At 43.6% G+C, this 15,793-nt stretch overlaps 1 protein-coding gene across 1 annotated transcript in view; it reads left to right on the top strand.

Annotated features, from left to right (window-relative positions):
• Positions 1-15,793, top strand: part of LOC108800266 (RNA exonuclease 1 homolog) — a gene marked incomplete at its 5' end in the record, with an annotated part of 86,048 nt that overhangs the window by 33,832 nt on the left and 36,423 nt on the right. The window contains 2 exons of the mRNA XM_018572237.1: positions 2,309-2,416; positions 3,623-3,738. Of these exons, the coding sequence (XP_018427739.1) occupies positions 2,309-2,416; positions 3,623-3,738 (224 nt within the window). The remainder of the gene's footprint in view (positions 1-2,308; positions 2,417-3,622; positions 3,739-15,793) is intronic.

Raw genomic sequence — 15,793 nt, forward strand, 5'->3', positions numbered from 1 at the left:
CCCCCCCCCCTTCGCTTGCGCACATATAAACGTAAATATGCGTCGCATGCGCCAGCGCGCGAAAATGACGATTGCGCTACACATGTTACATATTGAAGCGAACGTCGCAGTGAGAGCAATTATTTTAGGGCCATCAATCACTGATAACACTAAACTGATGGGCGGTAAAAGCTTTTAATGCGTCGCCTATGGCCAATTTTGGGTAATGTAGTTTTCTTGAGGTTTCGCGCATGCGCAATTTTAAGGCTTGACATGTTTGGTGTCTCTTTACCCGACGTGACCCCGTCTTTTATATTTTACCAAAAAATTTGGTAATAGATGTTTTAGAATTTAATATAGGGGGAACTGTCTTTTGTTTTTTAAAAAAATCTGTAGTTTTTCCTTAATATATTAAAAAATAAAAGTGGTGATTAAATACCACCAAAATAAAGCTCTATGTGTCCGCAAAAAAGGGTATAAAATTCACTTCAGTACAGCGCTGCATGACGGAATAAATGTCAGTCAAAGTACCGCAGCGCTGAATACTGAAAAATGGCCTGGATTGGAAGGGGGGTTTAACACCCCGGATGTCAACTGGTTAAATGATAAAACATTTATTATTACCCAATGTTTTGGTAAACTATAAGAGACGGGGTCACGTCGGGTAAAAAGGCACCAAACATGTCAAGCCTTAAAAAAGCGTGTGCCCGCGAAACTTCAAAGAACTACAATGCCCAAAATTGGCCATAGGCGACGCTTTAAAAGCTTTTACCGCTGGTCAGTTTTGTGTCATCAGTGACTGATGGCCCTAAAATTATTGCTCTCACTGCGACGTTCGCGGCGATATGTAACGCGTGTAGCGCAATTGTCATTTTCACGCGCTGGTGCACTGGACGCGTATTTACGTTTATATGTGCGTAAACGTGGGGAACTTAAGAATTTTTGGGGGGTTTTTTATATGTGACTTATTTTTGTTAAACTTTTTTTTATTTATATATTTTTTTTTTTTACACTTATTGTTGTATATATAGAGCCATAGGCGACGCTTTAAAAGCTTTTACCGCTGGTCAGTTTTGTGTCATCAGTGACTGATGGCCCTAAAATTATTGCTCTCACTGCGACGTTCGCGGCGATATGTAACGCGTGTAGCGCAATTGTCATTTTCACGCGCTGGTGCACTGGACGCGTATTTACGTTTATATGTGCGTAAACGTGGGGAACTTAAGAATTTTTGGGGGGTTTTTTATATGTGACTTATTTTTGTTAAACTTTTTTTTATTTATATATTTTTTTTTTTACACTTATTGTTATATACATAGGGGAATAACAATCCTAGTGGGCGCGCGCAAGCAGAAAAAAATGCCTTCTGGAGACGGCAACCAGTCAATACGACTATGCCGTCCGTCCGTTTTTTTTGCAACGGGCGGACGGCGACTGGTTAAAACAGGACCGGTCATCCTTTCAGTAAAGGAAAGTCTAATTTCTCTCTAACTCTTTAACTTCTTACCAAATGTTTTTGATAGTTTTTGCATTTTTAGAATGCTTTGGATATTCCTTCACTTTTTCTTTTTGATTTCCCACCCTGCTATATTTTAATATAAACATTAATTTATGTGATGCATCCTCAGCAAAATTGTTTGTAATAAAAAATGATCACAAATGCTGCTGTATTGGTATGCCATTACTTGCTCAAGCTACGTATTCAACTCTCAGTATGAATAATCAGAGGGATCCGTATTTCGAAAGCTATCAACCTTGTTCTCCAAAATAAGTGATCATGTGGATTTTTTTAAGGGGGAAAAGGATGATAAAGTGAACCCTGTGATTAGGGAGTAACTGATTGCTGACATTGCAAAGCAGAAAAAGCAACGGTTTCCTAAAGTAATGTGCATTTTGAGGGTAAAGAATTTGAAAAAAATGTCAAGGGCCTTCCTAAAAATTATAAGAGAATAAGGCAGTGGTTTCCAAGTTTAAAGTCATTTGAATGCATCCTAAAGAAAGGAGTCTAATTTTGAGTGCTAGGAGTTTGCAAAGGTGTCACATCTTCGAGTTGCTTTGAAATTTTTTTGAATGTGATAACTTTCTTTGAAGACTTGTGTTTTTAAAGGACCATGTTGAAATAATAATCTGTTTATCGAAAGCAATGGGCATTTAAGCAACAGTCTATCTCTGCTTATATTGGCTAATTTTCCATTGTTTGTTTATTTTCTTGGTAAAAATAATTTCTGTGGATTATGATTTTTTATTTTATTTATTCTTTATTGCCTGTCATTTTCATACTAGCATGACTACAGCTAAGCATGCTTATATATTTTGATTTCTTTCTCAGCAACATGTGCAGGACGGTCGTAAGGAAAATCTGGATGGATTTGTGAAGACATTTGAGAAGTTGAATGACTCGGAGAGTCCTGGCATATATGCATTGGATTGTGAAATGGTGAGAAACGCTTTGATACACTCAGGAGACTAACTTTTATACAGTAGGGTAAGGCTGCTTTGGTGTGTGTGTATATATTGTTCTGTAGTTGGTGTATTTCCACTTTCACTGGCTAAATGACAAAACCCCCACTATAGGTTTGTGTTTCTAGCATATCAAAAACTTTTAACAATATTTATTACGTTTTTAGATGTTTATATTTAGAAGGCCTTTGCATGCTCCTCTCTCAATTCCAGTAACAGGCAAGACAGTAAGACTGTCCTAATAGAAAGGCTGAGGACAGACTGAGAACCTCTTTATTAACATACAATTAAAAAATTAAAAAACCTTGTAAACTTTCAACCTTTGTTAGGACAGACGGTGTACAAATCTAGTTTACAACTGATGAGATCTTCCAGCACAGTACAGACAGGCTTAATTGTTGTAACATTACTCTACCCCACCCCCTTTGCATTCCAGAGGAACATTCAGTACAGAGAAAAAAATTATTTGAGCATGGAGCATGTTTATGCAAGTAGCAGTTGATTTGTTTTTAAGTTATGTTATGTGAACGAGAAACATTTTACAAAAACAAAATAGGTGTTGTCCCAATTTGGCTGCAAAAGTGGAAATACGCTTTAAGAGTAAGGATCAAAGGTATTGGGCTAAATGTTATGTGGGTAGGGAGGTAAGGGTAAAAATGAGGCTTATTGTCCTCTGGCCATGAGAGGTAGGCACTTAAGTGCCTGAGTTTTGTGGTGAACATTGAGTGCAGTAACCTTTTTGAAATCTCTAATGAAGGGGGCAGATATAGGTGGGGTAAGTGGGAAATGGAGTAATAAAAATAGAGCTTACATTAGGACCAATTCAGATCTGTAGCACACAAAGGACGGTGCAATGCGTTGCGGTTAGGGATGTCCCGATACTGATACTACCACAAGTATTTGTCCAAGAGAGAAGTGGAGAAAAGCACCGTTTGCTTGGGGGTAACAGGGATAAGGGAAGTATTTCTACATATTCCTCTATTCTCAGACAAATGAAGCATTTAAGTCTTGCAGAGTGGAGAGGAGCCCACTACAAGGGTTAATTTTTGTTTTCCTTGGAGTTCTGCTTTGAGACTAAAAAAACTTCCCCTGTAAATGTGCACCAGTGTTGCCGATATTATGTTTCTTTTTTTTTTTTTATCATTTAATTTTCATAATTATTCCATTTACCTTTTTTCTACAGTGTTACACCACTAAAGGATTGGAGTTAACACGTGTTACTGTTATAAACTCTCAAATGAAGGTGGTGTATGACACCTTTGTACAACCAGACAACAAAATAGTGGACTATAACACCAGGTAAAATGGCTTATTCATTTTCATTCCTTAAGAATTCCATTTTGATAGATTGGAGAGAGTGAGTGCGAGCAAAGGTTTGCTGTCAAGCAGTAGGAAAAGTAGAGGGCCTGAGTACACTCATAGGAAAATTAATGCAGCTGAGAATAAAGACACTTGCAACCCTTGCCACAGCTCACCTTCCTCAGGGCTGTAGCAGCACCACTGCTGAACACAGTATGTAAAATACCAACCTGCCACAAACAAGACCCACCTCTTGAATGACATACAGAACCACCCCGTGGTGCCCTGATAGTAGAAAGCATAAGAAATATGTCAGCCATGTTATTGGGTTATTTTGGAAGCGCACCTCACTAAAATGTTGGCCTATCAAATAAGTTTTTCATTGTTTTCCCCACAAGATGTCCTACGAGCGCCTCTGCTCTCTGCTGTTTGTATGTGTGTGTTTATTGAAGGGAACACATCTACTCTGCAGCACAATACACAGTAACGCACTGCCTCCACATTACCAAAAAGAGTGTAGGTCTGATTGTCGTGATGCGTTGCCACCTCATTTAAATGAATAAGCTGGCTTAGCACAACACACTGGACAAAATGCATGTAAACGGAAAAGGACAGGCGGATATATACGTATATTCACAGTGTACTTGTGAAAAGCATTTACCCCCCTGGAGGCATGGCTAGGCATGAAAAGAAGATGGCTGACTAAGAGAGAGGCACAACCACAGAGGGGGGCTTTTGTCAGCTTTGACTTGCATCCATGGTTGGACACACTCTGCTCTCCAGGAAGACCTACACTCACTATTGGGACTCGGCTTAACTGACTTATTCACAATGGAGGCATCAGGCTCATCACAAGGCCCAAGCTATTCATCTGCCTCTGTCTGCCACCACATCATGCTTTCAAACTGATCAGACAAGTAGGGGGTGCAAGATAAAGAGAAAATTAGAGACTACGGGCAATGATATCAAAACAAATGTCTAAAAAGACTGACCTCCACACTATTGCAGCAGACATAAAAAAATGTATTAGTGCATATATCAGACTTTAAATCGTATTTTCCACTTTCGAGTCAAATTTGAAAAAAAATTCAATTTACACACAGCATACATAAAAAAATTATTTAAAAAAAAATATTTCTTAACTTTTAGATGTTTCTGTGGAGAAGAAACTCGGGAAGCTTTGGCTGTCCCCACAGAAAGGATAGGGACACACTGAGCTTCTTTTCATTAACATAAATGTTCTAGATGTTTAACCCTTTGTTAGGACAGAGTGTTCAAATCTAGTTTACAGCTGCCAGCACAGAACAGATAGGGTTAATTATGGTAAACATTAATCTCCCCAGCCCCATGCATTCTAAAGGAAAATTTAGTTTGGAAAATACCTCTCTCATAAAAGTGCAAGTAAAATGTAATCAGCAATGTTTTAGTTATACTATGTGAATGATTACATGTAACGAATATTATATAGATGTTATCCCAAGCTGGATACAAAAGTGGAAACACACTTAAAAGAGAACTATGGGGTAAGTGTTTTCCCCATAGTTCTCTTAAGGGTCACTGGAGGACATATACTAGCGTCCTCCTGTGACCCAAAGCTCAGTATATTGCGAGCTACAGCTTGCGGTATACTGAGACCGCCGGGACGGATCCTGACAATGCTGTCGAGATCCACCCAGGTGCGTGAATGACAGCTGGCTCTGCCTATCTCTGCCAGCTGTACCCGCCCCCTCCCCCGTCCGTTCCTCCAGTCAGTGCTGGAGGATCGGAGCGGGGAGGGGGAAATCCCTGTGGGGAGCCGTGACTGACAGTCACCGCTCTCTGCAGGGAGACGATTGAGAAGTGAGCGAGCGACGGTATGCGTTCGCTCACTTCCCGATCTATTTAGCCGACGTGTGACAGTTTCATTGTCACACGTCGGCTCAAACTATGAGGATGAGTGATTTTTCACTCACCTCATAGTTTTCCTTTAAGGAAGCTATCAGCTTGGTCATGGTCAGACTGTCGGTAGTGGAGGAAACGGGAAACTGGCATGAAATTACCGTGCAGGAAGCACAACAGGTCAAGGATCTCAACAATTGAGCTACTGCCAGAATCTCTGTATTCGAGGTATTCTGGAGTCTGTGTGGCCTGACTAGATACAGAAAAATGCCCTTTAGGCAATGTTTAATAACCTGCCGGAGAGACCACAAGAGTCGCCTATCAACCCCGCAGAAGAGAGACTTACCTGCCTAGGAATACCATCTGCTGCTTTATCAACTTTCATCTGAAGGAGAAAATGCACAAAGCCAAGGATCAAGAGGTACTTGCTGTCAACTAATGTGTTGTGAGGATCTTCTAAGACCTTTCCAGCATTATTCCCTGTAATAGATGAGCTTGGCCTCCTGCACCCCCCCCCCCCCCACCCCTCTCCTGCATGCTCTTAGAGAACATTCTTGTTTAGCCTTTCCACTACTCGCCAAGGCCATACAATCTGGAAAATCTGGTACACTTTTGCAACACTATCTGGATCCCAGTCATTCCTGGACTGGCATAGGGAGTTTTTGTCTACCAGATGCCTGAAGTAAACTTATAGTGCCTGCTGCGAGAAGACACAATGGGGACAAAAGCTTCAGATGCTTTGCTTATTCCCATCGGAGACCCGCTGATCACAGAGCTGTTGGTGATCAAGAAGAAGAATCCACTTGAATCAGCCCTCTCTGTGCTCCCGGGCTTAACAGTCTTGATTCCTGCTACCCAAATACTCAAATAAGTACTTTTACGCCTACACACACTCTAGGCCCCCTTTCCACCTACCTTATGAGACGGGGATCTTCCCCACTCCTTACCTACGAAAAGTTGGAATTCACCTACAGTATCTTCTACCACCCACACCTAATGTCTTTACTTGTAGAGCTCACATAACTGCATGCAAGCACCCAAATAGAAGAACGCTTAAGTGAATCTGCACTGTTAAATAGTGGCATATCTCTAGTGGGCTTAGACACGCTGTCTACCTTGCAAGCTATTCTGATATACTGCTACCTCAGCCTTTTACCACTACATCGATGTACAAAACACCTGCCAACCCCCTGAAGCTCATCACCCTTTCCCCTACAAGGGGTGCAGGGGTAATCAGTGGCCACCCTATACCCTAGACCAGGGGTCAGCAACCTTAAACACTCAGAGCCATTTGGACCCGTTTCCCACAGAAAAGAAAACACCGGGAGCCACAAAACCCTTTTGACACCCCTTATGGCAGTCTTCTATCAAAGTTCGTGACTACATTACAATGTGTGACCGGTGACGTGGTTACACATTTCAATGTAATCACGCCCAGTTTTTTGGCGGTGGAATGTGTGACTACCGATAGCTCAAGCATTTCAACACGTTGTCAGCTGTTCCAGGGCACTTCTATCCGACTCTGTGAGTGAGATCTCACATTCCACTCCACTCACAAAGTCGGATAGAAGTTACATTTCAGGCCCGAACAGCTGTTCCAGGGCAGATCAGTTCTGCACATACAATCTGCGATGCCGATCTCCCCTGGACAGGGAGCCGCAGCAGGGGCATGAAAGAGCCACATCCGGCTCCGGACCCGCAGGTTGCTGACCCCTGCCCTAGACCCATAGCATCATTAAACACATGCACAAACCGCATCTCTTGGGCTTGCTGGTCTAAGAGGTCTGACACTAGCAGACCTACTGGAATATAAGTTAGGTTTTTCAAATCCCCTGGCAACTGGAACTTTAGGATAGGATATGTGCTCGACAATTTAATGCATCGTTTTAGATCCTTGGACCTGGTGGTCGGACCAGGATGCAGCCATAGCCATGCTAGCTGGTGATGGTTCTGTTCCAGGAACATACTTTGATCACCAGATTTTATAATCCAGAACAATGCTTGGGTGCATTTTTTGTTTCTTTTTGAGAATTTTAAAAGGATTGCTGGGTTGTTTTGGTTGTTGCCAGCTAGGGATGGCTGCCTTCCTATTCATCCATTACATTTTATATATCCCTGAATCTCTGTTTTCTAATTATATCACAAGTTATCCCTTTCACCATTAAACAGAATTTTCCGTTTAGGGTCATTTTTTGTTCTAGACCCATAGACCTCCCATTTGCAGTCTCTCCTGGCACCTTCCCAGGATTAAGATTTTTCCTATCCACCCAAAAGTGTAATTGTGCCCTCTGCTGTTTTTCTATTCTCCCTTTCTCTTTCCTTTTTTCCCCTACCCCCTTGGTCTTTTTTCATTCTAAAGCAACCTTTCCCCTTTCCATCCTCTCACAGATTCTAACCTACCCTTTCAGGATCCAGAGCATTCCATACCACACCAACCTGTCCTACTCCCCTGGGGGGTCAGTCATTGAGTTACCTCCTACCACCATACTACCTAATCCACCCGCACTATCTGGGCTGAGCATTACTGAGCAGAGCACACCCGCTCTTCAAATGCACCCCACCATAGTTGCAGCCCCTACCTATGTTCCCATATAGGTTTTACGTTTAATGCTCCAACCTTGACCTTCTATCTGCCAATACCAAGGGCCTATCTGCCCGAGCTAACGCCCAATCTCCTTATTAAATGCCGATACGAAACTGTTCTCAAAAACTTTGGCGATACGTATGCTTCCTTACATTGGGAGGCTAATACATCCGGATCAAGCGGGTTTTGTCCCTTCCCGAGAAGCTAGAGACAACACTACTAGAGCAATGAATCTTATCCACTCTGCCATGTCGATGGCTACCCCTGCATTTATTTTATCCACGGACGCGGAGAAGGCCTTCGACAGGGTGGATTGGTCATTCATGAGAGCCACCCCGGAACATATGGGACTCGGTCCACACATGATGTCGTGGATCATGTCCCTCTATTCCCGACCATCAGCTAAAGTGCAGATAAATGGCTGCTTATCAGAAAAGTTCTCTATCTCAAACGGAACGCGACAAGGGTGCCCACTGTCCCCTCTGATCTTTATCATTACCCTGGAGCCCTTACTGAGGAGAATTAGGTCCAACCCGGATATACGGGGGTTGGAGGTGGGGGGACAATCTCACAAGGTGGCCGCCTACGCGCATGATCTACTTTTTTTCCTCACTTCCCCAGATATATCTTTACCTAATCTGCTAGCTGAACTCACCGAATACGGGAAACTATCCAACTACCATATCAATGCCCAAAAATCAGAAGCGGGACCGTCTCCGAGCTGCAGGTGTTCGGCGTGGTCCCTCTGTCAGATACGCCAGCCAATCTTCCGGAGGTGGGATATCCACATTTAGGAAGCCGCCTAGGCCAGAGATATCCTTCGGGGAGCGGAGCACATACGAGGCTTCCCCCTTCCTCAGGATCAGATGGAACGGATATCCCCATTGGTACGTTGCCCCCACGCCGCGGATCTGGTCCAGAACCGGTCGAAGAAGCGCCCGGCGCTTGAGGGTGTTGCGAGACAAATCTGGGAGGATCTGGAGCTGTACCCTATCAAATTCAACGGGCCTGCGTTGCCAAGCAGCTCGGAGTATCTCCTCCTTGACGGCGTAATAGTGGACCTGGCACACTACGTCCCTTGGGGTTGATAAGTTGGGTATACGGGGGCCCCGCGGCTCTGTGGAGCCGGTCCAGGATGATGGTGGCGGGTTCCACAGCGTCCAGCAGGGATGCAAATATGGCTTGGATTGTGGCCCGTAGGTCAGGGGATCAGATAGCCGGTGGTCTGGTCGCTGGGCCGCCGACTCGAGTACAGAGATCCTCGATTCCAGTGTGGAGCAGGTAGCAGAGACCTCCGTCACCGTCGAGGTCAATTCTCTCAACTCTCGTTTCACCTCTCTGAGGTCCTGACGTAGGGTAGCCTCGACCCGGGAGACCATGGACTCAAATGGGAGGTACCTCAACAAGGCCCGAATCCCCTCCGGAACGTCCGATGGTAGATCATCCGCGGTCTCCTTGGTTTCATCCTGGAGATCCAGATCGGGTGGTCCCGGTGAGTTGGAGTCGTGTTGGGATGCATCTGGGGAAGGGGAGCCCCTTCGTCGGGTGCTGTGTGAGGGGACACGCGTGGAGGAGGGGGGTGCCATCTTGGGCCGCCCGCGTTCCATGGGGGCTGCGCTCCTCGGGGAGAAAAACTGCTGCAGAGAGGCGTCGGAGACCGGATTTTTCGAGCCTCCAGCTTTCCTGCGGGTTGACATTACGAGATCCGGTGAGTCAGTGGGCGAAAATCGGAGGTAATAGTGCAGCAGATACGCTGATGCCGCGGAGCTCTCAATTCGAGCACCTCATTGGCATAGTGTGAGGCACACAAATGTGTCATATGGGGAGGGATCACAACAAAGTCCAAATCCCATTCGCACTGCCACGGTCTCAATATGAGGAGGGATGGCAACTAAACTCAAAGAATATTTGGCTACCATCAGGGCTCTTACTAATTGGATTCTCAAGCCAGACATGATCCATAAACAGACACAGGCCAGTGACACCCTGATGGAAATAATGCAAATCTGCACCCAACTGCTGAGGGTATTGGGCAAACAGACTAGTAGGTGATACTTAGTCAAACGCTATTCTACACACACAGTGATGAAAGCAGTAGGCTAATTGCGCAGTCTCTACAAGTAAACCACAATATATCATCACTATACTTAGCATCCACGATAACGACAGAAGACAGAGTAATGCAATTCCAGACCTATTGTGAACAACTGTATGACCTAGACGTGCGTCCTTCCCTTATTTACTAGAAGTGCAAGTTAATGTTCTGCACAAGGAGGACATAAGGTACCTGATCCAAGTTACTAACTCTCGTCCAATATTAATCTTAAACGTGAACAATAAGATATTTGCCAAGGTTCTAGCAGACCACCTACTCCCTTTGCTCTCCTCAATATTGTCTTTTGAACAGGTAGGGCTCATTCTGGGTAGAGAGGCACGTGATAATTATTAGGTGGCCAAGCAACGAAGTTGCTAGACACCTATTGTATCTGTTCAGATTATTATTATTATTATTTTTATTATTATTCCTCCACTTTTTTCAAATGCCTGTAACAAGTGCTCTGTAACTCAAAAACTCATGAAACTTTGCACAATGCTGCAGCCATGTGCTCTGCAGAGCTTCTTATAATATAAAGGTCATAGGTCACCGGATGTGGCAGCCATCTTGTTTTTTGTGACGATTTTTGTGAACTATTCAGAAACCTGCATCTCCAGATCCGCTAAAGCTACATATGTAAAACTTTGCACATATGTCCACGGCAACCTCTTCTACCAAGGTTGTAAAACCAGGCCAGATCCCCAAATCAATATGGCCGCCACAAGCCAATCCCTTTTTGACATTGCATCCAATTGCATAAATGTGCATTTATATCACTAGTGAAGTATGTTAAAGTTGTTATATATGATAACTCAACATCATAACTGCCAAATACAATATGGCTTCCAAAGGTCACCAAGGTCGGTGGCCATTTTGAATTTCAATTTTTTTATAATGCATGAAATCATGTCCTTTTTTTTTAAATCTCTCTAACTACAATATGTTCTCATGTGCCATGACCGGCTCTACTGCTTGGCCACCTTTTATTGCTGCTTGCAGCTATATTTATTATTTTTATTATTATTATTCTGCCACTTTTTCAAATGCCTGTAACAAGTGCTCTGTTAGTCAAAAACTCATGAAACTTTGCACAATGATAGCCCTCTATCATTTTGATGCTCTTTTTTTCAAATGCTAATTATAACCACATCATTATGTAAAAACTCATGACATTTGGCCCAATGGTAGAGAACGGTGCTGTGTTTAATCTTTGGCAACATAAAGGTCATAGGTCGCATGCTCTGGCGGCCATCTTGGTTTAAGCAAACCTATTTTTTACAATTTTCAAACATCTGTTTTTTCATAACCGCTAAAGCTACAGATATACTAATTGCTATATAGGCATATGGTGAGCTCTGCAATCATATGTGTTTATTACAAGTCATGTGACCACATGGTTTGGCGGCCATTTTGGATGGTGCAATATTCTGCAAACAACTTAAACTCTGAAACCATTTATCAGAATAACACAAAACTTTGCACATATGTCCAGGCTGACCTCTTCTACCACGGTTGTAAAACTAGGCCCACTCCCAAAATCAATATGGCCGCCACAAGCCAATGACTTTTTGACATTGCATCCAATTGCGTAAATGTGCATTTATATCACTAGAGAAGTATGTTAAACTTGTTATACATATGATAACTCAACATAACTGCCAAATGCAATATGGCTTCCAGAGGTCACCAAGGTCGGCGGCCATTTTGAATTAGTTTTTTTTAAAATAATTTATAAAATCGTGTTCTTTTTTCTTTTCTCTCTCTAACTACAATGTCTTCTCATGTGCTATGACCGGCTCTACTGCTTGGCCACCTTTTATTGCTGCTTGCAGCTATATTTTATTATTGGTATTTATATTTTGCCGACAATTTACGCAGCTCTTTACATTCACATCAGTCCCTGCACTCAATGAGCTTACAGTCTAAGGTTCCTATCTCAGATGCATAATTATGAGAGCCAATTAACCTACCAGCATGTCTTTGGAGTGTCGGAGGAAAGCAGAGTACACTGAGGAAACCCACGCAACATGCAAACTCCTTGCAGATAGTGACCTGGCTGGGCTTCGAACTAGGGACCCCCAGTGCAGGAAGGCAGAAATTGCTGTACTACTGCTGATAACACACTGAAAGCATTGAATTGACACCATTGCTGACCAAAGCAAGAGCAAGGGCTCTTTCTCTCCATGAATGCTGAGAAGGCATTTAACAGAGTGGCTTGGGATTATATGCGGGCTTTCCTTGTGTCTTTGGATATTCGAGAGGAAATGTGTGCCAGAATCCTGTTGCTTTATGCTAACCCTAACCCAAGGGTGAACGTGAATTGCTGTTTCCTCAAAGTAACATTGCAAAGACTTTAAATATATCATCATCTACAGTACATAATATCAAAAGATTCAGAGAATCTTGAAAAAATCAATGCGCAAGGGACAAGGTCGAAACGCAATATTGGATGCCCGTGATCTTTGGGCCCTGCATTAAAAACAGGCATGATTCTGTGATGGACATCACTGCTTGGGCTCAAGAATACTTCCAAAAATCACTGTCTGTGAACACAGTTCACCGTGTGTCAGGGGGGTACGGCTGGGCCTTGAGTGGAACCCCTTGGCAGGGGCGGTAGTTTCAGTAACGGAAGGGTAAGCCAAAGGGTCGGTAATCAAGAGTCCAAGCAGAGGTTCAGGAATAAAGACAGGTTCAAGGCACAGGGAGCTGGGAGATCACACCATAGGGATAGAATAACTCAGCAATGAGCCAGGGCTCTGACTGGGCTTTTATACTCAGTGGAGGATTGAGACCACTCCCCGCCTACCGAGGCAACCAGGTAGCCTCTCCATCAGGAGCCAATGGCGAGAGAGGGGCAGAGGGTGTGTGCTGGGAACCTCCCCCAGCAAGGATCACACCTGATACCAGTAACAGGTGCACTACGTGCATGTCCCCGTGCCTGCGCGCGCAGCCTGTCCACCGCGCACGCGCACTTGTCGCGAATGCGTACCCACAATCCTGGTACCAGGGGTCCTGCCAGGAAGGGGAACCCGTGCCCCCCGCCGCACATGGCCACCCCGAGGAGAGGTAAGCCCCCTAGTACCCTGACACCGTGGCATCCTAAATTGCAAGTTAAACCTCTATGCAAGAAAAAGCCATATCTGAACACCATCCAGAAACGCCGCCATCTTCTTGGGCCAAAGTTCATTTAAAATGGTCTTTTAGAAAACTGTTCTGTGGTCAGATGAATCAAAATTTGACATTCTTTTTGGCAACCATGAGCACTATGTTTCTAGGACTACAGAGGAGAGGGACCTGCCGGCTTGTTATCAGCGCTCCGTTCAAAAGCCTGCATCTCTATAGGTATGGGGGTGCATTAGTGTTAATGGGCAGACAGCTTGCACATCTGGAAAGGCACCATCAATGCTGTAAGATATCTCCAGGTTTTAAAACCGCATATGCTTAAACCCAGGTGACGTCTTTTTCAGGGAAGGCCTTGCATATTTCAGCAGGACAATGTTAACTGCATGCTGCATCTATCACAACAGCATGGCTTTGTAGTAAAAGTCAGCGTGCTTAACTAGCCTACCTACAGTCCTTTTCACCAATTGAAAATATTTGGCACATCTTGAAACGAAAAATACAACAAGGAAAACCAAGGACTGTTGAGCAGTTAGAATCCTATATCAGGCAAGAATGGGACAACATTCCTCTCCCAAAACTCCAGCAATTGGTCTCCTCCTTTTCCAGATATTTATAGAGTGTTGTTAACTACTTGAAGACCGGGGTGTTAAACCCCCTTCCTATCCAGGCCATTTTTCAGTATTCAGTGCTACGGTACTTTTTTGGTAAAAATGAAAAGATGGGGTCACATTAGGCAAATATCCAAAATAAGTCACCCGCACTCCAAGGTCCAATGTGCTTGACGCTTCTTTTATTCAGATGTTATACAGACATGGTGGCATGGTGTAAAAGCAACATTAGGCAAATAGACACCAAACATGTCAAGCCTTAAAAGTGCGAGCGCCTGTGAAATCGCAAAAAACTACCATACCCAAAATTGGCCATAGGCAACGCTTTAACCCTTTCGCTGCCAAGCTCTCCGGAACATTTTGCAACTCAGCTGGCCACACCATTTTTGCAATTTTTCCCATTGATTTTCAACTGCTGCGTTGCTATTGTTTGTAAAAGTCCCCCCAAACCATATATTTTCTGACAGCGCAGGCCCGGTAGAATAAAAAGATGTTAGATAGAAAAAAACTGCGCTAGGAATCAAATAACACTCTAAAAGCAACTCTGCTTAATAGGTGAGTACACCCAAAATAGGAAAAAAGTAAAATAGCACTGCGCTTCAAACTCAAAAATTATATTCCTAAAATGTGAAAAAACTAGTATGAAATGTGAAATTGTCACAAAGTGATAAACTATTTTGTGTCAAACACAACACCTGTGTTGCAGAATGCCTGTGCTGGTGATGGTAAGAAAAAGCTCTAGGTCTAAAGGTGCCCATACACCTTACAATTATCTGCAGATTTTCTGTGATGTTACTAGAGACGCGGCCGGGAGAGGTGAGTTACAAGACCTGCCCCCTTACTGAGACGCCCGTCAGCAGCGTGGGGCCCCCGGGACCCTGCACTGTCACATATTCCACCAGGGGGGGTGCCCAGGACCGGACCTCACTGGGCCCCCCCACAGCCTCAGGCCCCGAGGCACCAGGGGTAGTTCTGCATTACGTCGCCCCAGACGAAGTCAATAGTGACGAAATGCATCAGGTGGGCGGATCTATGCAAGCATTGCAATCATAGACAGGAGCTCCAGTGGACACAATCCATGTGCAATTGCCTTATTTTAATAGTAAGTGCATTTTAATCGTTTTAAATAATTTGTTTCTGACATACTACACTGTGGGAAGCCTTTTTTTCTCTCCCTGAGCACAAGAGAAGGTGGGAGATGGAGGAATAGTTTTACAGGATTTCAGAAAGATAAGCCAGAGTTGGGAGGAATCTACGCCAATTTATTGTCAGATTAAAAACAAAGGAGAGGATTTGGTTCTATATATAACAACAAAGCGCCGGCATCTGGAGTCTCTCATCCCTCCCTGGAGCTGCTCCAGGGAGATACTGGGGACACATAGTACTATGTGTCCCCAGTTATGAATGAACAGGCTGCGATTTACATCACTTCCTGGTAATTCATAAATGTAGCCTAGCACTCACTACAGAGGCTCCTCCCCATTCATAAACTGGTGATAGTAAAATATTTTTACTGTCATCAGTTTCTGAATGAATGGGAAGCCTCTGTACTGAGTGCTTTCCCATTCATTGAGAGCTGGGGCTGCAGAAAAAGAAATTGAGGACTCTGTGTACTCAATTTCTATTTCAAAAGGGAAATGTCAGGGGTCTGTTTAGACCCCAGATATTTCACCGTAGCCCCCCCAATAGTAAAATAAATTAATAAATAGAAGAAAATAAAATAAAAAAGTAAAAAAATAAAATTATAAAAAAATAAATTAATATTGT

The sequence above is a fragment of the Nanorana parkeri genome, unplaced genomic scaffold (assembly GCF_000935625.1).
Source record: "Nanorana parkeri isolate BGI_ZX_2015 unplaced genomic scaffold, ASM93562v1 scaffold1973, whole genome shotgun sequence".
NCBI lineage: Eukaryota > Metazoa > Chordata > Amphibia > Anura > Dicroglossidae > Nanorana > Nanorana parkeri.